General features: G+C 36.5%; 1 protein-coding gene across 2 annotated transcripts in view; it reads right to left on the reverse strand.

The window, feature by feature from the left end:
• Positions 1 to 3,197: 3,197 nt before the first annotated feature.
• Positions 3,198 to 26,106, reverse strand: part of runx2a (RUNX family transcription factor 2a) — a 93,504-nt gene continuing 70,595 nt past the window's right edge. The window contains exons 5-7 of one of the 2 annotated variants that reach the window (XM_088935065.1): positions 13,535 to 13,705; positions 10,656 to 10,817; positions 3,198 to 4,109 (exon numbers count right to left, since the gene is read on the reverse strand). In XM_088935065.1, coding sequence (XP_088791191.1) covers positions 3,616 to 4,109; positions 10,656 to 10,817; positions 13,535 to 13,705 — 827 coding nt within the window. In that variant the 3' untranslated portion in view covers positions 3,198 to 3,615. The remainder of the gene's footprint in view (positions 4,110 to 10,655; positions 10,818 to 13,534; positions 13,706 to 26,106) is intronic. The other variant, XM_088935073.1, reaches the window with a different exon arrangement.

The following is a 26,106-nucleotide window of genomic DNA, read 5'->3' on the forward strand; positions in this document are numbered from 1 at the left end:
TAAATGAAAGGCATAAATGTAATAAAATCAAGGGTGGTGTTTTAAAGCACAATGAGACCCTTAAAAGCTGTGAATGGTTCTATATACATTTAAAATGAATTGGTTGGTTTCTTAGGGATATCATAGACATTTCATAGAGGTCCTGCTTAAGGACTGCTTACTCATATGTATTGCTAATAATGACATTAGCTGATAGTTATCAGTTACCAAAACCTTGAATCACAATAGTTTGCAGTATGACGTGTTATTTTTCATCTGAGCCACTTGTTCCAAAAATTAATCAGGCTGTTGATTAAAACACAAAAACAGAACTGAAGTGCTTCACTGTACAAACATACAAAAGAATTCTTACATTGGTTTCCCAGGTTGCTGCCTGCAGCCTTATTAAATTACATTATACAGAACTTTTAAAAAATTACTTTTTATATGTATACAAAAACATATTAATATCTTCAAAAGCCCTTCTCAGCAACAATAATTAAAAAAAAAATAATGATTACAAATATAGTACCTTTTTTTCTTAAATAGGTAACAGTTCACCTTGGCAGTATTCTTTTCATTAGACGTGTAACCAGACACTTGGTTTTAAGTGCTGATGAAAATGAATACCAAAAATCATGAATGGTACACTTCTACCTATCACATCAAATAAATAAATTTAAAATACATTATGAAATAGCAATTACTCGTGTAAAATAGGCCAGGCCACGATGCAATGCTGAAATGGAACATAACTGTCATCCAATATGATTATTTTTTGGTATGACAAAGCAAAATGCTTCTTAAAATGGCTTGGGGTGGTTGTGGAAATTTTGCAATAAATAATACATTATATATTTAACATTTTTTTTATTTTATACACACTTATGGATTGCCATCAAAACCAGACCCAAAGCATTTTCAATAAAATTATAAATGTACCCGTTATTCAGAATTAAAGCCAATAGGCAAACAAGTTTAGGTCTCAATAAACTGTGATAAGGTCAGTGGGTAAAAGAACTGAAGAAAAACAGGCCAGCACACAATTCATAAACACAATAGACTGTATCTGGATTCCATTGCTTGTAAACCTATGTAAATCATCAAGTGTATTTCAATGCCTGTAGTTTTAACAGTTGCCATTTCGTGTTTTTGTGCACGAAGTCAAAGTTGTATTAGTTAGGTAGCTAATATGATTAGCGAGGTAAAATGAATACCCATAATGCTGTTCTTATCTCACATCCCAAAATGGAAGGGTGTTCATTCAGAAACATATACTGTATGACTGTATCACTGGTCAGCCCTAGCTATGTCACACTGACGTGCCCCAGGAAGAGTGGAATAGCTGTCTGTGGCCTGTAACTTTAATCTATATGTGCAAATAAACTACATGTAAAGTTGCAAAGCAGTTCCGTCTTCTCTAGGGTTATGAATGGATGAAGAGCCAACTAATATTCATATCCATAATTCACTGCATGTTCTTCTCTTATTTTCCACCCTAACCTGGAATGGTGCGCCTTCTAATAGCTACACTGTAGTTTGCCTAATTTAATTTATGTATAGAATTATATGTGAGTTATCATCAAACCTTTCTGTAATTTGATTAGTTTTCCACACATACAATTGAATGTAAATGAATCAAAAGTGGATATCAGTATAAGCATAATGATAGTATAAGCATAATCATGGTTCAGCCACAATACAAAATTTGGAATGCATAACTGATAATAGAGACAGAATAATTAAAAATCAAGTGCAGCTCACACAGAAATAAATTGTACCCAAGATCTTGTTTAATGGGTAATGTAAACATTCATTACTGGATGTCATCAATATACCGTATAACACTTGTAAGATTAAAAAGAAATTGAGGGGATATTAAAATATAGGCCAATTCGGTAAGGGTTAGGTAAGGAGAAGTTTCTTTGAAGTCCCAATTAAAATTGACAACTGCAGGGCTTTGAGGACCACTCGATAGGTCCACAGAAACAAGCACAAAAAGAAAACATAATTTTTTTTACTATAAAAGGATCGCAGCATTTACACAAGTAGTGAAGCTTTTTTCAGCACAGCCTGCGATTCTGACTTTCAGAATTGATCATGCTTACAATTATGCTCTCATACATAATTATCACAGTTATTTGATAATTATCAGTGTATAATTAAAATGTTTAAACTGAAGATGTATTTACATCTGATTATTTTCTCACCTGTATGGTTGCATTTACCCTTGTAGTTAGTTTTTTAACTTTTTTTTTATTCCTATCAGATTGGGAACTGCCAATTATTTGTTTCGTGTCTTGGCTCATAACTAGTGACATGACGCTGACACTTGTGATTGTAACGATAACCTGCACTTGGGTTACTGCCTTTACCAGTTACCAGTAAAAACAAATCTGCAGACTCCCTAAGTTTCACACGGTAAACATGTCTACACTGCCTGATTGTACAGTCAGAGAAAGGGTTAAGGCCACAGTGATACTCTACTGTAATTCTTAAGTACAAATTCAAATGTTTCTCTCATAGAAATAATATGCATAATCATGATTCAAAGCCAATGTTTTTGGTTTAGAGATTAGACAACAGTTAGGACCAGGGATGAAACTTTATCACAGTACAATTTGTGAGACCTGTTTCAGTGCTACTGTAAATTTACCCTCCCTTTCTGTTATTTTACAGCAATCCAGATTTTAACCAAAGTTCATATGAGTGGAGAGACAAAATTAAATGTTTACTCAGATATCTTCAGGCTTTTATTTTAGAAATTTTACCTTGAAGTACTGGCCTTCTTTCCTAATTCTTTCTACTAACACTTAATTAAAAAATACACATTGGACAGAAAAAATGATTCATTTCTTTGGGTTCTCAAATATATTTTTACATTACCTAAAAAATAAGTTTTTAAATTAAAGATGCTTCAAAATATTATTCAAACTTCCAAATCTTAATTACCAAATAGATACTATGGCATCTGTAAGACATAGCCTTTCTTTCAGCTTTTTACAATTTAAATTAAGAGACAAATAAAGAACACACACACAAGGGAAATGTATAACTGGTACCATTAAAAGTAACTGAATTTCTGTTAAATATATATAAAAAAGCAAAGACTGGCATTCAGTGCTAAATTTGCAGCATCAAAATTTAGTTAGTATAAAAAAACAAAATGCTCAACTAAACAGCCTTGAAAAAAAAATAACACAATCTATATACCGGTATTGTACAAAACCAATGCAAAGCATGAGGAAGCTCTTTTTTCATGACCTATTTAAATCAGTAATGTCCACTGTTTTGACACAGATTTTGCAGTGGAATGACAAAAATATTTGGATAATGTCTTATTCTTCCAAAAATTGTTATCCTCTTCACTTCATCCTTATTGCTTTGAGAACGCTGAGAAATCTAGTACCATTTTGGATAAATATTAAAAGGTCTGTGTACCATGTTTATTCCACTTTTAGGTTCAATTAGAAATGTAAAAAATCCTTCCTGAATAAAGGATATAATATTCCTGTGACGATTTGTGCTTTATAACCATAGATTTAAATTAAGACACTCATATTAACTGCTCTTGATTGGAGTCTTACTGTTTTTCTAAAAAGGCCCCGTGTTGATTCTTTAAAAAGTCCCGGTGTTTCAATATGGCCGCCACACTGACTCGTCCATTCTTCCGCTTGAGTTTAGCACAGTGGGTGAGCTGCTGTGACTTCCATCAGCATCAACCCCATCATTTTGATTTGGAAGGTTGGGGTTGATTAGAGAGCTGCCAGTGGAAGCACTAGTGCAAGGTGGGAGCATCCTGGAAGGTGAGCGATCTCCCCCTGGCACCATGGAGAATTGGTAGGACCCAGAGGATGCTCCATAGTAGAGATAGGGTGTGCTGCTGGTCTGGAAGGGTCCACTTTGGTTCTGGGTAGAGCCAGGGTAAGGCGGAGGCAGGTAGGTGTGGTAGTGGGTGGTTGTGGACATGCCCAGTGACATGCCTGACGTGACCGGTGTGGGCGTGTAGGTGAATGTGGCGGGGTAGTGCATTCTGGGACTGGAAAATCGGCTCTCGGTGAGGGAGGAGAGGCCAGCGAACTGGCGCTCAAACTGTCGAGGGTCTGAAAATGGGCTCAGATCTGAAGCACCTGCTGGGAGCAAATGGAATAAAAATCAGTGCAGTTCAATAGGTGCTACTCTATACAAGAAAAAGTACTGGAGTAAGCTGTTAGACTTCCATTTTTTAAATAATAAGGTGATGGGAGAAATTGAGGATTTCTTCAAAAGAATGTTTTGGGTGTCAAAGTTGGCACAGAAACATACATAATTTATTGGTCTTCTTTTTAAAATTTAACTATTGTTTAAACCATGAAGAACAAATGGTCTAAATTTTAGAATGTAACATTTAGAGAAAGTGATGCTGAGGCATACTGTACAGTATGTATACAAAAATGGCATTTTCACTTTGTCTGTTGCTGTATAACCCCAGACACATTATTTCTAGACAAGCATCTAATTAATTTCTTAATACTTTGTGGAGCATTTCAATTTTTAATATAAGTAGAGGTTTAGGTTAATTCCTTATGTGGACTTAAGTTAATTCTTTATGTGTCTAGAAGGGAGACTTTGAGTTACAGGCGATTAAAATCCATTTAGCTGAGTCATGTTCATCATGCTGTGACTACCTGTTTGATTTCTATTATAGTCTCCCTGCATCATTCTCCCAGATTGATGAGGGATCTATAACTAATATTGATTGATGACAGAATATGTCAGATTATTCCTTCTTATTGAAAATACTATTAATAAAAAATGACATCTCACTTTTCCATGAAGAAGCATTATGAAAGTAGTCATTTAAAGTTGCAAATCCATCACACAAAGGGTTATAATTCACTTGCATACAGTAGGTACCATAGCCTAAAATGAAAACTGATATGGAACTACCAAAGAGTACAGTTTTAAAACCTGCTACAATAGGTCAACATTATTGAAGTAACGACTTGAATTGCACTTTGGGTACAAAACCAACTGCAAATAAAGATATATACTCTTCACAGATACAGTTTATACCATTTTCACTATATTTTCAAAGCCTTGTTGACAAACCACTCTTCTTATAGGAGATATTTGTCATATGAGTGACTGAACGAAGCACAAACAGCAGCACTGAATCTTACAAGATGTGTCACAGAAAGTTGCAAAACAGGTTAGAAAACACATATGAAAGGCCTTTTGATCTTTATTAGAGTGATCCAGTAAGGTGTTATAATACTGCAGGCACTGATTCTGAATGAAAAAAGACTTTAAGAAACATCAAAAGAATATAAAAGCAAGCACAAACATACAATACTATGGAACAGGATGGTATGCTAGTCTTTAACTAAGAAGAGAACCCCAGTTTAAGAGAAGAAGATAACCCCTGTCTTTGAATGCAGAGACACTTGTTACCATGATGAACATGCAAATAAAGATCATTTTAAAAGTGAGTAGAAAAATGAAAAGAAGCCAGTTTGTACCAGTTTCATTCGTCTTCCTCATCAACTTTGCATTTCCATCTTAATTGTAAGCTCAAAATACTACTTTTCAAAAGTACAGTTTAAGATATAAAATTACAATATTTGCAGCAGTATCATTCAAGTTCTCAACTCCCATATCTGGAAGGACTTAAGAATCAATATTGCATTGATTAAGCTTCTTTTTTTTTAAGTGGCTCTTTGAAACCAGATATGTAACAGGACGAGATCCAAGTATCAAGGCGCGGTATCTTTAAAAGAGGCCACACAAGTGGCCCTGTGATCACATGATTCTCCTGTCACATCTCCGAACTAGCTCCAATCAGCGTGTGTGGATGTGTGTGCGTCTGTACACACACTGACAAAAGTTGGGATAAATCGGGAGTGCACATATGGAAACGCTTTTAGGAAAAACAATTTCCATGAAATGCATAATGAGCCAAGTGCACCCTCAGATGTGGTTGCGTGCCTCCGTTTAGCCAAAGAAAAAGGGCAGATCTGCTCTTTCAGCCCTTCTGTTGGTTTTCTAAAAATTAAAAACCACTAATAGGTTGTGGCTACCAAAACACTGAAAAAAAGCCTCCCTTCCTAAAAACAGTGGCCTTGAATGGAGTTTTCTAATCATAAATCACAAGGCGTCTTCCCTGTCACAATGTCTGCTTTCCAGAGGCAGAGTGTTATGTTTGAAGTGCTGCAAAAGTCAGATCAACGTTTGTTCAATAACATGTGTGGTGAATTAGAAATGTTCACTTTTCTGAATTATCAGATCTTTGCCATTCAAAAAGAGGAAACAGTCGTCAAGGAATGGGCAGCTATCTTTGAAAAGGAACAGGGCAACTTGTCTTTAGCTCAAATTCAGCTTTTAATAGTAAGCACCAGAGGATTTTCTTTCTGCTTGTCAGAATCTTCTTCCCTGCAAAGCAGGAGAAGAATTGTGCAGATAACACCACGTGCATTCACTTTTGTAAGACAAAGGCTATTATGGCACATGTTTTTCACATTATTTAATTAACACTGCCCTTACTGAAAATACTATTTAACATTTTGAATACTGTTTTCAATGAATGAACAGAAAAATAATAAAATGGCCTTCCTAAACCACAATATATGATATGTCAGCTACACTTACTTATAGAGTCCTTGTAGTTAAAGTGGAGGTATAAGGCTGTAAGGAAGATTTTCCATATGCTCTGTTCTACAGTATAAGAGACTCTACTCTACCTACTCCCATTCCCCTGCTCCACACAGTACATGTTTAGTTAAACTAAGCTTTAGTTTAACAGTCAAAACAGATTATCAGTTGTGTTATGAATGCTTTTCATCTATAGTCCCAATTTACTATTGAGTGAAAATTCAGTCAGTAAAATCTGGTAAAAGTCAGTTTTCAATGAAAGTTAATCACAGAATTAATAAATTGGGCTAATTACTGAAACTGGAAATTGCTTGTGTTACAGCCGGTCAAAGGAGGTTGTGAAAGCTGTTTGTGTTGGCAGAATTAATAAGCGTGGTGATTGATAATGCCTGTTGACTCATGTGCAATTAGCTGCTAATTCCACTTAACAGGGAATAATAAAAACTACAGAGCAGACCTCTGGAGCTTTTCAGTTAGTCAGCAGCTGGAGAGCTGTTCACTCAAGTGCTTAATTCGGATACTGTTGTATTATCTCATGTTAATCACATTTGCTAAGCTTAATCACATTTATCAGCAGTTCTCGCTACTACAAAACAATCTTTCCAATAGAATTCTCATGGTAGTATAGCAGGAATGGTGGATGTCAATGTGCAACCTCATTTCTTTCTAATGTATAGTGCCCTTTGGATTTGGCACTGTTAACATTTTTGCTGCCTGTTGTGCTGAGCACTGTTAACTGCAGTGCTCCCCAGTGCCTCATCAGTCATCTTCCAACAGCCAGCAACTTGTGTGCAATCAGGAAGCAGGAAGTACAAATGACAACACACACACAAAAAGATAAGAAAAAAATAATGCTGCCTAAGCATCGGTTGCCACTTTACCAAATGGGCTTGAAGAAACGTGTCTGCTCTACTCTATCAAGTATGGTCTTTGCTGGCCTTGGAGAGCAACAGCCCACCAGGTTTTATCACCCTTAATCATCACTTAATTAGTATTCATGATGCACATATATTTTAATGAATTCAGCAAATAATTGGTCCAATTAATTCAAGAGTGTACAAGTTTAGTCCAGACATGCTGTGAGGTATTCAGGTTTTATTTCTAAGGATCCTGAAATTAGTTCATTAGACAGATCAGTACATTAGACTTAATTAAGTGTTAAGTTGTTCCACTGATATTCAAGGTCAATCTATAAATGCTGCAATATTCCGTGCCAGTACAATCCATCTCTTAAATTGAGGGAGTTGCAAAAAAAACTGCAGTATTGCCACCAGAATTACCAAAAAGATTTATTTCCCTATGGAAAAAGATATGGATTTGCCAACAAATTCTCATGAATGCTGACTATGAAAACTCCATAAAGTCTAGCATTTTCCTCCACTAAAATCAGGAATAAGAACGAAAACCATAAAAAGTGTGCCTGTGATTAATATATGTAATATTACACAACTGTAAATTTCACTGAACTGACACAAGCAAAGGACAGCATGATTTTTGGCCTAGCAGGCTAAGGAAAATTATAACATAAATACAAATTTACAATTTTAATAAAGTATCTTTGTGTTGCAGAAAAATGATGGAAATCTTACTTTCTTGATTTCTGTAGCTTAAATCTGTGCTCAGCTGATTGGGTAATGTAAAATGTTAAAAGACGCAACTTCCAACACTTCACACCAGTTAATCACTGAAATTTATTTTAATGAAAACTCTATAACATTATAACATAAAAGTCTATATATAAATATTAAGTATTCAAAATTCTGAAAGCATTTACTATTAAAACTTAGAAAACACAACCCCAGACTTTATTGTACTTGATCATTATTGTACTTGATGAAGCTGAATTTGGTGATGACATTGCTTGCAAACAAATTCTCATGAGTATTTTTCTGAAATACTCATGAACCTTGCTGCTTCATTTACAGTTTGTTGGGCATTGCTGATGAGTTTGTCCCTGTTCTTGAGCATTCACTTGAAGAACTCCAATAGCAAATGTAAATACAGTTACAGTACATTTACACTTTAAGTTTTGCACTTTAAATTTAGTGGGAGAGAGGAAAAGGTAGAAGAAGCTAGGTATCACATAGATGAATTAATCAATAAAGATGACAGCTGTGATAAAGTACTGGCATGAAAAAGGACTGGGAAGTCTGCAGAGTAAGGAGCTGCCATACAGGATACAGTATGGTGAATTCCAGCTGAAGGTTTCTGAAGGTACTGAATGTATTTTGTGTATTTCCAATGATAGGATGAACATCAGGACCGAGAGGCATGTGTGTCTTTATGAAAAGAACAAAGCTCCTCTTTTTAAAGATGAAAGAGGGCACAAATCTAAACTAATCAAATTAAATGATGCAGTTGGCTGGGGTTCAAAGTGCCATTGAACCAGAGTAGTGAGAGTAATCTAGATTTCAGCATTGGCTCTAGGCTTAGTGGAAGGAAAAAAATAGAAAATCCTTAGGAAAATCACCTGGCAGTTTGTCAAACAGGTGCATGGAGGAAAATTTGCAGGCTTTAAAAATGTAAAAGAATGGTCATGTAGAGGAACACATATTACTCTACATATGCATTAAAGTAATATGGAGTTAAAACCATTGCATGCAGAGTCCTCAAATTACCTTGAGTAATGTCTCTCAACTGTCGCTTCCAATAATGGAAATCAGACACTCGCTTGGTCCTCAACAGCCCTGTTATTACCCATTTCCATGAAACTTCCTCAGAAGCTCAAAGCAATTGTAATATACTGTAAAACTGCAGGAGCAACAGTCTCTTTCCACAAAGCCTGCACTACAGACAACTGTTCTGAAAAACATATTTTATGAGCCACTCTAGATTTAAAGAATTGTAGATTTATATAGATTCTATACCACCTTCAAAAAGTGCTTGTAAAAGAGGGATAACAATTAATTTAACTCACTGTTGACAGAAGCTAATGATAAAAAAATCCTAAATAATGGATAAGTAAAACATCTGACATAGAAAATAATGTTTTCAGAAAATGTTACTGTAGTCTGAAAACTGGATTTTGTTCCATTATGATCTGTAGCAGTAGTTAATGTATTTACCAAACCTGTGTATGGTTTGTGACCACCTGACCAATGGTGGTCATATTATTAACAATTCAACATGTGAACATATGACATAATGAATGAGCAGCCTTTTTAGAATCTTTGCCAGTTTTGAAATGGCAAGTTGTTGGGTTTTTTTGTAAGAGGAAAACAAGCGTTTGGAATGCTTCTTCAGAGATTTAGCATACTGAATGTTCAGGTAAGGCACTCATTTATTCCAACTGGCAACACAAAACACTCTATGCCAGAGTACGTCACTTCTCTTACTTGATATGTCACAAGTCCCAGCATAAGTAATCAGCACCTTTTTGTTTTTTTTTCTTTACTCTTCACAGTGTAACTTGACAATTGAAATTGACAAGGTGCCTCATAATTGATGTATTACTTCAATTACATTAATTTGCACAAACAATACAACTAATGCCTAGTTCAAATTTTCACTAGGCAAATCTACATTATTAAATTACGTTAAGACTTAACATGGCAGACTTTCAATTTTAAATGGTAAACGGCAAAGTAATAAAAGTACAAAAATTAGGGTTTTTTATATAATACTATTATATTGCCATATTCACCTCTTAATAATTAAGCACTGGTACTCGATCCAATAGCCAAGAAATTAATGTCAGTTTTAACATATCTAATAGTGTCCCGGAATGTCAGAAGCAGGTGGTAAACCCTAGAGGCAAAAAATGAGTGAGCTATGGGTGAAAGGAGGGAAAACAATACTGAGAAATGTGCTCACTTTATTCAAATGAGATTGAAATAGCACGTACAGCAAACAGTCACACCTCCCCCAAACACACCAAGAAAGACACACCTTAGCCCATGGTGTTCCTCATCTGAAGTGGTCAATCCTCCTGATGTTCCAAAAAAATGTTTGATTTAGATTAAATATAGTAACCCCCTTAGCTGTCAGTCCTCCGCAGCTCAGAACTGCTGGCACATCCGTACTTGCAGGAGGGAACGGTTGCTCACCTGAGAGGCGTCTTGGCACATCGCTGATAGCAGGAAGCCCTGTGGCTCGGGTGGAGGAGAGAGGGGTTGTGGAGTGGATGGAGGGTGATGTCATTTGGCTCAGATAGGGAGTATACGGTTGGTCGTAGGACCAAGGAGGAGAAGACTGGGACTGCCTGGGGTCTGTCAAGACAAATGAACACAGAGGCCATGAAGTCTTTGCATCACCATTTCTCAGTTTACTTTTTTAGATGTGCATAGCTTTCTGGACCTGTTAAAAATCCGTCCCATAATTTCTGGAAAAAAGCAACCAGCACTGCTCTGAAATGAAACAGACATGTTTCAAAGATTTTTACTCTTTAAAAGTAAAAACTCCTTTTTTTTAGGAGGGTCATGATTGCAGTTTACAATTATTAGCTGTAAAGTGGATCAATACAATTCACATTTCTAGTAAGGAAAACAAATATTTTTTCCTCCAAAAGGGCTGGTGTACTGTCTTGGGCGCAGTCACATCTTGTGTCTGAATGCTTCTACTGTAGGTTGCAGTGACCCTTACCAGAAATGAGCAGATTTCTAAAAAAAGAATGGAATAAATTTCACCTTTCCAACGACAATTAGAATGCAGTCATAGGTAAGAGCAGCCAATATCCAGTTGTGGTGAACAGATTTGTTTTTTATTTAACTGATGTGTTATGAAATGTTTCTATCAAAAGACCAAGGACTTCCTGTGAACTGAAAACACCCTTTTTAGCATTAATTTAGCAATAAAATAGTAAGTAGTGGTTGTCTGTAAAAATATAGTGGCACACATTGCCCTGTGTATTTAACGTTACTGTGGTCATTTTCTTGATGTATGTGGAGATACAGTATATGGCCTTGAGGCTGTTGCGTGTCTGGGGTTGACCGCAGGTGCTAGAGAAACAGCCCTGCTTCTTCTATCCATTCATTATCAGATAGCCACTTTTTATTGCTAATGTTTATGACAGCCCAGCACCTATCCTTGAAGCAGAGGATATAAGCCAAGACTAAACCCTGGATGGGATAGTCCACTGGACGACACACACACAATAAATTAACATAGCCAACTTTGGAAACTAGGAGGGAACAGAAGTAGAGAAAAACCCACAAGAGAACAGAATGAGAGGTTGTGAACTGCTCACAGAAGGCTGTCCAGCCTGGAATCAAATCCATCATCCAAGAGCTGTACAGCAGCAATGTTAAGTGCCTTGTTACTGAATAGTGCATCTTGAAAATGACTGCACTGGACTATAATTTACTTTTACAGCAGTAGAAGCAAGTGTAAGATCTACAGTTTAACACCAAGGTTTTTTAATCTTGCAAATTTGTTCATTAATGCTTCTGTACATATTCAACTGACAAATATACATACTGTACAGTATAAATCATGAAAAACAAACTATGACTGGAAGCCTGAGTTTCTTCAAAGTTTTTACAATAAGTGTTGTCACTTATTAAAAGGTGTATTCCATCAGGGTGAAAACTAATACTGAAAAGAGGGTTTGACAGTGGAATATGATATTACTGAACTCTACAGCACATACAGTAAAGCAATTAGCCCACCCAACAAAAACCAACATTACATAACAAAACAAATCAGGTTATTCTAATAAGAAAATCCTCCTTTAGCAAACAATTCTACTTGGGTGTGTGACTGTGGGTGTAATGCAAAACAGTGCTTTCAGTAACAAAGCTTTATAGATCAGTCTTGTGTAAGGGTTCTCTGTGCTGAGATCAGCTTAAATCACATTGCATGGGTGTGTGTAGTGTGATATGCAAATGCAGCATTTAAACAAGTTTACAGAAATGTGCATCTTCCCGTTTTGCATGGTAAATGCTTCTCATAAACAAAGTGTGGAAACAAAACAGATTGAATTTCTATGGGAGTCTGCCATACTATCAGTCACATTTCTTTTTAAACAGATATGATATACAGTACTTATCTGCTTTCACTGTAGCTGCATAGAGCTGATTCTGATTGTGTAGTTTTGTTTTCCATAGATTTGGATTTTCTATTTGGATTAGAAATACCTCTCAACATGAACATTTTTGTCTCCTGTAAAAACATTGCAGCTTGGCTACATATTTATAAAGAAAGCAGTACTGCCACTAGAATAGGCTATGCCCACTAATTGGAGGAAAGGCTCCATTTGACCTGTTTCACTTAAAATAGGTTATAATATCATACATCCTAAACATCTGCCTGCTACACGATGCATATCTTATCATCCTTGCAAAATGAATACCATCAACCTGCACTTCATGTCATGCTCACAGTGTAACCAACAAAAAAAGACATGCACAAACAGATAATCTTTTTCAGAAAAAGTGTTTCTTCAGATCAGGTATATTTCCGAAAGAAGTAGAAATTGTTGGTTTTCTGGGATGCTTTGAGAAGCATCTGGAGATGCCTCTGGGATCAATTAGTAACTAAATAAGCAAGATGGATGCAATATCTGATAAATGAATAAAGATAAAGTTAATGTTCCCAATAACCCCTGTTAAGGAATTAGACTTTCTTGTCTATAAGCACCAATGGGGGGCTACAGTACAGGATGACTGAACTGTTGAAGGTACTTACTCCAAGAATGCAGTTGATTTCTATTATCCAGACATCTCATGCTAGAGCTTAGGTTGTGACACTAGTGAACTGAGACTGTTTTTGTGACAGATGTGGTGTGGGTTTATTGGCAACCCACACCAACTCACTGCTGTCACAGGTGAAGCTGACCTTAGCCAGGGATCTCTCAGCTCCCAGCAACCCCTGCGAGGTACAGGGAACCATGAACTCTACTTCATGGGCTATGTGATTGTAGTGCCTGTTTGGTTCTCCAGGAGAGTGGAACTGGGCAGGCTTTAAGGTTCTCTTCCCATTCCCTTACCTGAGATCTGCGTTTGACCCTGTGGATTAAAGGAGGCTGGTGCAGGATTGAGGGATGGCCGGGGGTTCTGTGTGGGGACTCTCATTGTGGACTGACGAAGGCGTTCTAGCTCGCTCAGTCGTTCTGAAAATAAACCAGGCTTCGGTGGGTCTTCCAGTTTTTGTCTGTGTCCTGCAACCATAGAGAAAGATTTTCCTTCAACTAAAGCTGCCTTCAAAAATATGGATTCACCGCACAAGAACTGTGAGGAATAATGCTTTGTTGAAAATCCCATTTGAGATTTTGTAGTGATAAACCTAACGGATTACAAAGTAAAGTGGAAACATCCATAATATTTTTGTGATTGCAGCAGGGGTTGTTTTTCATTCCAATAAAGATTTTAGTTAGTTGATGTTTTGAAAACATTTCCCCTTTTTTCTGCACTTGCTGTACAGTATGTATTTGTAAAATCATAACACAAGGACTGCAGAAGAGGATAAAGACTAGGGGATCATCAAATTGACCTTTTCTCTTGGAGTCTTTCTTGAAAATCTCAGTTGAATCAGCCAAATAGTTTACATTAGCAAAAAAAAAAGATTTTTAAAGGAGTCTCCTGGCAATACAGTGCTGAATTTGTCTACAATGCATTCACAGTCCTTCTCTACTTATAAAATTCTGCCAACTATGCACGGTAGAAACTGTCAAGAGGAAAAAAATGTGCCCTCTTGTGGCTGACAATGTCACGGCAAGAAAAGAAAAATAAAAAATGTCAGAATTTCTTCAAATGTTATTGGGTTTTTTAAATCCCCCTGAAAAAAGTTAATTCTACTTATCGCTGCTTAAATCTACAGGATATTTTTTTAAACATGAAACCACAGGATTACAACAAATGTGTGTGTCAGTATTACAACCCGAAGCTTGCAGTATTGCTCTGGCCATGCATACAGCTAACTACACACTTAGAAAACAAACTCCACCTCTGCTAGACTAAAGAGATATTTTAGTCTGGAACAATTTCAGGCATTGAGCCCTCCACTGATATAAGACATCCCTGGTTCACACAACTTGCAAAGGCAGCTCATCACAAGTAAACAGACCTAGTCACGCAACACCCACCCCCTTCTTCACTCCTCTAGTCATTCTGCAACAATCCCTGGGTGAATCTATCATTAGAATAAGAGGCAGTGCAAACAGTGACAGTGCAGTAAATAATAAAAAGAGGGCTACAGGTGCAGATACTGTGTGCTGGCAAAGTTTTGTGTCAATATAGCCAAAGAATAGTAAAGGCATATTCCTGTTCAGCTTTTTCTAAAGAGTGGGCCTGTCTGGCTCCCCTGAATGGTTGTAAAGTAAATATCAAACAGAAGAAAGAGAAACTCCTGCTGAACCTGGCTCAGCTCCAGCTGGCATGGGATGCTTGCTACCTCCAATCTTGCAAAACCTGATTGCATTAAGGAGCTAAGCTGAAAAAATGTAAAATGTAAAAGGAAAAGACTTAAAGGTGCACACGTACTGTATATCACGCGCCTTGTGAGTACTCGTTTACTGTTTAAAGTATGTATAAAGAATGAGTATACATGCATTTAGGAATTGTTCGCATATGTACCGGTACTGCAATCCCATACTGTGTCAAAAGACTCCAGACGTTAGCGAGTCAGTCCTCTTGTGTGGATATGTGCCTTTGTTTAATCTGATTTAATTTAATTTACTCAGGTAGTTCTCTGGAATCTGGAAATTAACAGAACAATTGGCTCTAATGGTTTCAAAAACAGGTCATGTTAGGTTATGTGAAGATGTCCTCAAAGTCTATGCAGCAAGTACAGTGATTTACATACATACAAGGATGTTCTGAACATAATAGTCCAGAAAGTGGGTGGCCACATACAAAGTGTTCGGCTATTTTTATGTTTTGACGACAAAAATATTAAAAGGACGTATTCGATGTATTGCGCGAAGGCTTAATTGTATGGAAGTTAATCGTTTTATGTTAACCACACAAGCCTTTCAGACTACTTTAATTACTACTGCTATAATGCAGAATTGTGGTTTTCTATTTCCAAAAACTTTTCAATATTGACAAAATGGGGAAAATGTGGGGGAGAAAAGTGTCATTTATCTTCAATTGTTCTCAATAAAGTCTTTAACATTAGAACTTAGATTACAACCAGATACTTCATGCAGGTTTTGAGAGAAGCAGATTTACATAGTTCACATAATTCATATCTTACATGATTAAACAAGAATAATGAGATTTTTTTTATGCTGAAAAACAGGAAGCAAGACCTGGCACATGTTCCCACAGGGAACACTAGTTGTTTTACATACTGATGCCTGATTTCCCTTGGGAAAAATAAAATACATATATATGTATAAATGAGAACAGACCTAAAACAGAAATATTGTAGAGACATAAAGAGTAGTATAAACAAGTAGGACAACTTTACGTAAACAACAGTAAACACAGTCAGAACCTCTTTTGAAGCTTTCTGCGTTTCCTTTATGACTCCACATAAAGACCAGATAGTTTCTGAAAACTATTAGGAGGCAAAAAAAGTTCACAAGGTTCATCTCTCATTTTGAAATTGAATCTTGCTTGTCACCTTGAAACATCCATGAATATATCCAGGGAAGGGGTGAGAAAAACTTTGAAAATTACCATGTCAGCTTAAACCATTACAAACTCAAAATTTATTTTTTTTATTTTAAAAGGAGCACTACGGCAGTGTTACCTTTTTAATGTACCCTTATAATATACTGATGAATCTATGCTCACTTTTCATTTAAAAAATGGACCTGACATTATATATAACATGTAGGAGACAGTCTGCCAGGAGAAGCCTGTACACCTGAGTCTAGAGACATTAGGCCTTGTCAGGTTGCATGGGTGCTACATACAGTATACAACCCAGGTGGCATGAAGGTGTTGCTTATAAAAACTGCAGCTTTTTCCTAGGTGGCAGGGATATTTGGTATCCGGCTCTTGCCAGAAACAGTCCTCACATCATCTTTCTCTACCCCCATTCTCACTCAGAAGTTCTATATAAGAGAGTCGAAGTATGACATTGTTGACTTGTCAATCAATTGTTGAAGTAGGAGATTTTCCAAAGTGACTTTCATCACCAGTCCGCCTCTGTTTGATCACCTCTCAATGGTATTACTGTAGGTTATTTTCTCTTCTTCACATTAAACCAAGGGGTGCTGTGTAAATGAATCGTCATGGCAACTTATTAAAACCAAGCCCTACATCTTCTTGCAGATCAAGGTCTTACTGGCTAAAGTTGGTAGAAGTTGGTCCTACCACATTTACTATGTTAAACTCACCCTACCTCTATTGCTAGAAAGCAAACATAAGTGGAAGCAGCCAGGCTAGTAAGTCTGCAATGGGTAATAGCCCCATCAGACACATTTTCATTTTTGGATTGCTGATTGCATGAGCAACAGACTTCATGCTACATTATGACTGGATTGAAATAGATTTAAAAAAGATGAAAAGGTGATTCTTCTGCTATTTTCTTTATTCATAATTTGTGGGACTGTGGAAGCAAATCTAACCAATTTAGGTGGTTCCTAACCAAAGTTAACCATGATTCCGTAATTGCAAAATTTAGATTTAATTTTACAGACACATTAAATCCCCTGCAAGTACTGGATATCTACCAATCGTTCAAGCAGGTTCCTGTACTCTGAGCAGATATACTGTATTTTTAAACGGAAACAATTAATTTCATGAAATGTTGCTCAAAAAGAGGCTGTTTAAGGATCGGTGTTTTGTATGTTACAGTAGCTATGCCCTTTCTAAGGAAGAAATAGTTTACAGTATTTAATATCCATCCATTTTATAACCGCATCTTCCAATTCAGGGTCGCAGGGGAGCCAAAGCTTGTTCTGGCAAGTAATGGGCACAAAGCAGGGTACACCCTGGATGGGACATCAGTCCACCACAGGGCAGAGAGATACAAACACAGACACACACATACTGTACTCACACCAGGGCCAATTTTCCCAGAAGCAAATTTACCTCCTGTACCTGTATGTTTTTGGACTAACAAGTACTCATTTAGTTATTATGGACCTTCTAGAATAAATATCATTAGAGGTAAATGGTAACTAAAATATATGAGGACAAAATAACATATCCAAAACATACCAATTATTAATTACAGTTAACAGTCTGTAAAATGCACAATAAACACAAGAAAAACTGGATTTCTTCAGGGATTCATGGTAACGGATTCATGATTAAGAAAACAGGTTGGTTTCTTTGGTGAGGCTTTATTATTAGTGAGAATTTAACTTCTCAGTGCCCATATATTGGTGCTTGCAGTCTCCTGCTGTTTCATCACAGATATGACAGAAAGTTATACAGTATGCTTGCTATAGATAAAGATGTAGAATTTACAACAAAAGGAAAGTTTTGTTACAATGCACCAGTGAGACCCCATCTACAATACTGTGTACAATGTTGGTGACCACATTTCCAGAACAGACAGTGATGTTCCGGAATCTGTCTACAGAAGACAGACTAGATACTGTACATTCTTGGGCTTAACGTAATGTCTTTCTCCAACAATCAACACTGAAACACAAACCAGAAGATAATGTGGAAACTAGAGTGTATTTATGACAGAGAACAGGAAACTCTTTTCTACACAGAGGATTGTGAGAGTTTGGAACAAGCTGCCCACCAAGCTGTTAATACCCTCTAATACTCTGGTTTCTTTCAACAAATGGCTGGATGAAATCCTGTGATTTCTTAGCTACAAGCAATAAAATGAGATCGATGCTCCAAACAGCCTCTTCTCATTTGCAGCCCTATGTTCTTAAATATTGTTTAACAACTTGAACTGTAGGATGTAATCAGTCGTTCAATCATTCACAATGCATTAGTCATGTAAGACCAACCCCAAGCTATCCTGTTCTGGTCTGGAAAAAAGTGGATAGCCATTACATTACAGTATAACCCTGAACTTAAAGCGATATTTTTTTTCACTTACTGTATGTTATGAGCTAACTGTGTTATACTGAAAGTTAAGTTAAAATTGACCTAATTTGAAACCCTTTTTTCTTTTTAATATGAGTACACAATGACTAAAATACACAAACTATTAAAAGTGCATATTCCCCGAAATTTTTTTAATCCTACTGAATTTTCTGTAATCTAGTTCATGTAATGTACTGTTACTTACATTTTATATGTCCCTTATGAAACAGTCAATACACTTTATGTTGCTGGAACTGATGATAGTGTTTTCTCAATACAAAATTCTTAATACTGGTCAGAGACAATGAAGCTGTGTAATATCAGTCTGATGTTCTAACTACATCATCACTTCATTAATGCTTTCAACTACATGTACCCTTTTCAGTTGTATTACTACTGCCTTACAGGAATCACCACCACCACCACTTGCTTCATGTCCATTGTTTGTTTTTTCACTTTTCACTGAGATCGCAATTTCTTATTCGCTCACATAAAGCACAGCCAGAGTTCTCACATCTGCCTCAACCCACAATATTTACTCTTTTCATCGTTCCGCATATCATGCCTTCTGTATTTCAAAGGACTGGGAATAAACTGGATTTTGATTTTGCCATTCTTAAGTCTTTCAATACTCTTAAATTGCATATTTTATTCACCGGTCAATAGCTCTGCTAACATACTAATGAACTTACTAATGCTGTACTGGTCAGCTCTGAGTATAATCTAGTAGGTATTCCTATCCCTGTGACTTTTCTTTTCAATTCAGAGTGGCACTATCGTTCACAAACATTTCTGAAGCATCAGATATTTGACATGTACAAGGACAGGCATGGCAACAAGACATTATCTCTCTGTATTCCTGTTGTGTCAACTAAAAACTGTGTTGAGTTAGAAACTGCTTCTGTGTAAAGTGCCACCATTCAATAGAGGAGTTCAAAGAAACCCCTGACAAAGCCAGAGAACACAGAATAAAGACTGTAGCCTCACTATTGCAATTAAATAAAATCTATCCCTCTTAGGGCACATAAACAGTATATCCAAAACTGAGGTGAGTGGCCTAGAAATGATGTATTTTTTAACTGGATCAAGTTGCTGACAAAATCATTTTTCTGTTTTTAGAAAAAAAAGGAGAAGCGAAGCAGGTTCTTCCTGATTACCTCTCCTATAAATTTGAAATAACACCGTCTCTTAACATAGTATTCAGATACAGTCAGATACAAACTTGTATCCAAATGGGACTGAATAAGGGTGAACAACTGTATTGGAATTTATATGGAGAAACCAGGGCAAACATAAAGGGACCAGGAACAATAGTGCCATAAATCTAGGTAATTCCATTATTTATGAAGGAAAGTCCCTAAATTCCCAGCTTCCAGAAGCAACATAGAAAAAGTGCAACAATTTAACGCACATAGTAAATGGTCATTTGAAGGGTGGGAGAGAAGCTACTGTAGGTGCCAATAAATGTTATTCTCACTTGCTAGTTAAAAAACTTTAAGGGCTAAGTTTATAAACCAGTGAAAAAAGCAAACATCATCTTTCATTAACATGAATTCTCCTTAAGGAAAAGTATTTTATCTGGAAAATTGGTTACTCACTTCAAACAAAGTCAACCACATTTCAGTGGTTGCAGTGTAAGACCAGAGTATTAAGCTTGTGGACTTATAAATGACAGAACACAACATTTTCATTGTATGTGGAGGGGAACTGTGGAATTGATAATAGCAATTAAAGGAATTTAAAAAACACACAAATTTGAACTAAAATCAATAAAGTCAAAAGTTGATTGTTTTACTTACCCATTGCTAAATCAATCAATCATTCTCATAGAGAAATCACCTGTGTAACAGGTTAAGTTTTCAACACAAACGCTAGAGATACCAGAAACAAAAGGAATGGGAAGTTAAAAAAAAATGCCAGGGAAAAAGCTGTCCCTCTCAGTAGTTCAAAACCTCACCCTCTCATCCACTCTCACAAAAGCTGTCCCTCTCAGTAGTTCAAAACCTCACCCTCTCATCCACTCTCACTTTCTCTTACTTGCTTTTTCTTTCTGTCTTTTATTCCGTAATTCTAATGCACTTGGAGGGCTGACGTTTTACTAAGGAAACAATGGATTGTTTCATCCAGCAGTTCAGAGCTGGCAGTATGTGAAAAAAAAAGGGTCAAGGCTAGACGCCCAACCAGCATAGGGGTCTGAAGAAGCCGAGAGTGACGGAACAAGCCAGGCAGCCATGGATTGGTGCCAGGAATATGTGTGGTCCATGCGTTCCAGGCTGCAGGAAGTAAACCAGGCCAAGAAAGGGCACACACGCTACAAGAGCTTTATAAACTGATTGGTTGTCTGCAGACTTCAGACATACTCTGGGATCACAATGGACATGTTAAAACACTTCCCAGGGACTTGTGAATCTCTGTTAGTTGCAGTACAGAAAAAAAAAATAAAACAAAAATAAATAAACACTTGATTTATTGTTTGATGTAGGAAGACCACATTTTTTCTAGTCTTTCATTTCTTCATTTCGATTCACTCTTTATATCCCCTCATTGATTTTATTTGAAAGGGGGTCCTGGCAGCATAACAAAAACAGTCTTTTAATAGTGCTGGCACCTTTCAGTGAAATCGAATAAGAAACTCGTCTGACTGCTTTAGGATTAGCCTATGTATTTTCTATCATTCTTTTCCCATGCTGGTGTTTAAGCAAGCTTTATTTGCTCTGCTCCTTTGTAAGTTGACTCATAAAAGATGCTGTATCTTAGCCAAATTGTCTAATCTGTAGAGGACTAAAAAAACGGTCTTAAACAGACTGCTTTATTGGCCTGTTCGTGTATTTTGATGTTCTACCTCAACATTAAAAGTGCACACTGTACATGAATCCCAAAGCTGCATAATCGATCAATATTAAAATTGTGAGTAATCGTCATCAAATAGGGAATTAAACAAAGCCCCAACACACCCCCTAACTGCAAAATTCCACTAGTGACTTGATGACAGCTTTCTGTGGGCTTCATCAATCTATCTATTGGAAAGTTGCCATGAACTTTTTGACAAGAAGCTTGAATTGGCAGGTGGTTTGGAGTTTTTTTCATTTAAACCAGGTCTTAATCAATACTAACTAAAAAATTGTCAAAAGCTAAAGAGGGTTTGACTTACAGTAGATAACCTCAGCCAGAAATCAATGGGTTTCATTCAAAGTTTTCTGCTGAGGCAGGAAGAGCTCAATTAATCTCCAATGCAAACAACTTTAATACGACACTCCCTAATATTGTCTCCCAACATCAACAACCCAGCATATTCTGTTATTTAAGCCTATTTGGAAATGCAATCAATTTTACAATTGGGGGATATCAGATCAAAAAGAATCCCGTGCATGGAGCATACATCTGTGAAAACACTTTCTGAAGAACTATATTTTATTTTATGTGAAACTTGTGCAGTAGTTTCACTAGAATTGAGGTTAAACTGGCTTTGATGCTTTGACACAGCAGCAATTCTACATGATTCATGGGTCCCAGTTAATGAGGTAAGGTCATACTAGATCTAGATAAACCATAAGTATTTTAGGTACTTCACATGGCATGGCTTAATCATCCTGATACAACAATATACTCAATTGCTATTCATGGCATATTGTATGTCTAATTGACATGATTATCTAATTTGAGAATTTTGGCACCTAAGGTAGTATATGGTGAAAGGTGTGGTGTCTGCACATCCAAGCTGTATTATTGAAGGATCGCCAAAATGAAACTGACAGAAAGTAAAAATACAATACGAATTGTAAGGAAGAGAGTTTGGTATCTGAGAGAAAGAGGTGGATATGTATAGGAAAACAAGCACAGTGATGTCATTTACAACACTCTCTAAATTGACAAACATTGAGGTGAGGCTTTAAAGACTGTCTGGCTACTGCACTCAAGAATCTTTACAGGAATCATGTAATAGACAATACAAGTTTTCCAGCCCACCACACAGCTTATAAAATACCCTAAAGTATGTGCTTGTAAAATAAGATAATTGTCCTAATTAAAAAGAGACAGCAGGCTGTTAGATATTGCATGCAGAGTTATGCAGCATTTTAATGTTTATACATTTTTTATGTTAGATTAAGCATTTGCTGTTTATAAATATGTTTATTTACCATCAGGAGATAGACACTTGATCCCTGATAACCAGCAAGTATTAGATCAGTGCTGGTGCAACTAAAACATCATTTTGAATTGTTGAATTAACATGAAACAATAGGATAATAGGCTTTCAGTGTGACAAAAAAATGGCAGTACATGTTTTTGAACAATACAGGCCAATTTGCCCTGTCAGTCCAAGAGTTGCCATCAATTAATTAAGATCACTTTATTGGCCATAAACAATTTCTTGTATTAGGAATTTGTCTTTTCACATAACCCCAACTTGCTCTCCATGAGACACACAGACAGGAAGAGTAGCTTAGAGTGAGAGCGCAGGGTCATCCATTTATACAGCGCCCCTGGAGCAGTTGGGGTTAAGGGCCTTGCTCAGGGGCCCAACAGAGTAGGATTCCACTTCTGGCCACGGGATACAAACCAGCAACCTTCCAGCCACGGGCACTGGGCCTTAGACACAGTGCCACCCCTTGTAAGTCACTCTTTCTTAACTGACAATATCAAATTTAGTATAATTAACTTGAAAGACCACTAGAAAAACGTTTATACTGTTTGTTATTTTCTTCTTTTTACTTTGCCTCCACATCTTTCCCTTAAAAATTACTTTCTGATACAGATAATGTACTGTCCTGACATGGACATTTGCCTCATTTGAACCCCACTGACATTCTTACTGCCATGAGGCTGTGTGTTGCAGTATACAGAGTGCAAGGCAAAATGTTCCTTAATAATATTGTCTTTTCTTTGATTACTTTTTTTTAAGTATGGAAGTAACTTTCCATAATTGAAGTTAAGGTATTTTTTTATAATTTGAAGTAGCGAATCGCTACATTGGTGCCTTATTGCAAAAAATCTATTCTGTTATAAAACAAATGCAGACTGCTTTTGTTTTAGCTTAAATATCACAATGTGGATTGGTGCAACAAAATCAGATTCAAGATGGTGTTAGTTGTCCTTATTCTTCTGCAAAAACACACAACAACCATGCATCTTCATCCTTATCAGGGCTCATCAGCCATACGTTGGCCAATGAAATGGAATTGATATGATTTTCATAAGAAACACTCTTCACTTGTTCTCCTTGCTTTAAAAACACTATACTCCTGAAGGGCATTTCGTGAAATTCAGATTATATTTACTGCCATTTGTATATGTACAGTAAACATACTTCACAAAGACATCATCAGAAAGTGCAATCTTTTCTCCACACCAAGTGGACTGCAGCTTGAATGTGGTTGTCAATATGGATGTCCATCAGTCTGAGCATGTGCTGCCCTAGTGCACAGGAATCTCATCATGTCCCAGATCACTGTAATAACAGCGCTATTTCCAGAGTACATCAAGACTGTAGAACAATGGACATTCAAGTGAATACGCTTTCAAATCTAAACTGAACACAAATAAATCTCTTCAAACGACATCCCTCTCCATATTTCCTAAAAGAGACAGGTAAACCTAAACTCTGTAATTAATATGAGTAATTGTGTTTTAAAGAAATATATAGCAATATATTTGTGATAATTAAAGGCTATGGTCCTGTCTGATCAGGGTTCCCTTTTCACAGCTGGCACAACTCTGTACCTGTTTCACCTGCTTATACAACACCATCATAGCCCTGTCATCACCAGCTAACCTAATTCACATTCATCTTGTCATGTACTGTAAAAAAAACCTCAGGGGCTTTCTAATTTTCTGTAATCTTCTTTTGTTAAGTAAGAAGCCAAAAAGGAGCTTGTTGTGTTCCATTCTTCCAGCAGGGAAAGAAAGCATTTATGCTTGGGGAATCAACATTCAACTCACTAACATATAAAGTCTTTTAAAACCAAGCAGTCCTAACTTGAATTAAAAAACAACAAAATCTCCACCAGAAAAAAATACTCATAACACTCAGTACTTCCAATGACTGCTGCAGACTAAAACCTGGGGAGGATTCAGGCTGATTTTGTTCACAGATGCCTTGAAAAAATCAAATTGTCTAAAATATCTTTTTAAAAAATACTTCTATCAATATCCCAGGCCTTACACTAATTTGCTTTAAAAAAACATTTAAAAATGTTTAATTGCATCGATGTCACAGTAAAGCTTTAAAGATCAGAAGTACTTTAATGTTTTGCAATTCTTGAAGACGTTAAGGAAAGTGACTTTGGAAAAACAGCTAAATAATTACAAAAACATCTAGTTCATTTGTTTCACTGTTTACCATTACAGTTGTAATTACCTTTTTAAATAAACAAAAATTGTATTGACCAGTCAACCAATATTAAAGTAGCAATTGGTCTTTACTGCTAGGATCCTTGCACAAACAGGGAAACATGCACTAGTTTGTAATTTTTCACATGCTTAGTGCCTACAGCAGACTTAGCATCGACTAGAGGACTGAACACAAATTCTGATAACAGCACAGCTGCCCAGCAAGACAGAAAAGTTCTGGTGGCATGTCAAGAGAAGAATACCCAAGTCTATCCACCCAGGTGTCACTTGGTGAATACCATCGCTTGTTGGGACCAATTACCCTAAGCTAATGAATTTACAGTAAGCTAAAGTAATTACAAATTTGAGCTTTACACTCACTTACAGGACAACACTTCACTAGTATTACAGGACTCAACCTGTGTTAAGAGGCAGTATCTTCACTATTTAAGCCACTACGGAGCTACATTTATAATTTTCATAACAATACATACAAAAATATGTACTTTTTAATGTAACCTTTTTAAGTCTGTATATCTATGTTCAGCTATAAAATTACAGCTAGTTTGCGAAACGTATTTTAAAACAAACATCATACATTGATATTTCCTTCAAACTAATATGTAAAGACTCAAATTAACTTATAAAGTTGCCTCCCAAACTGTTTCTTTCCTCTGCTTGCACAATAACATATGTGGCATAACAATGTGCTCAACTTAGTTTATATACATGTAATGTAATGACAAAGAACTGCCTATAAATGTCTATTGGTTTAAATTACCCCTCCCACACTATTAGTCAAAATTACTTTTAATAACCACCATTAAGTCTCCTCCAAGCCAGCCCTCAACCTAATGACATCAATAACAAATACAAATATTTTGAAGTCTGGCGTTGTGTGCAGTGGCGTACCGCAGAAAAAGCCAAAAGCTGTCATCTCATTAAGCACAATGGAAATACCACAGAAGCCAAACGCTTGATCATAATAAAACAGTGGCGAGTGAAACCTGCGAGGCCTGTCTTTGAACACCACTTTTAAACATGCAAATTAGCCACGAGCTGCAAGTGCATTTGGTCTTCAACAGCGCAGGCTACAATATTTCATCCCTCACTGGTCTCCAGATCATGGTCATAAAGGAGTGCATTATATTCCAAACATGCTAATAAAATCTTGTTTCTCATGTATCTCGGTTCTTTTAATTTCTGGATTGAAGGCCCACTTTTGCAAAACAGCACGTGCTCGAGGAAAACAAAAGCCAACAAAACTTAAATGTAGCTCAGT

The sequence above is a fragment of the Atractosteus spatula genome, chromosome 2, assembly GCF_055471065.1.
Source record: "Atractosteus spatula isolate fAtrSpa1 chromosome 2, fAtrSpa1.hap1, whole genome shotgun sequence".
NCBI lineage: Eukaryota > Metazoa > Chordata > Actinopteri > Semionotiformes > Lepisosteidae > Atractosteus > Atractosteus spatula.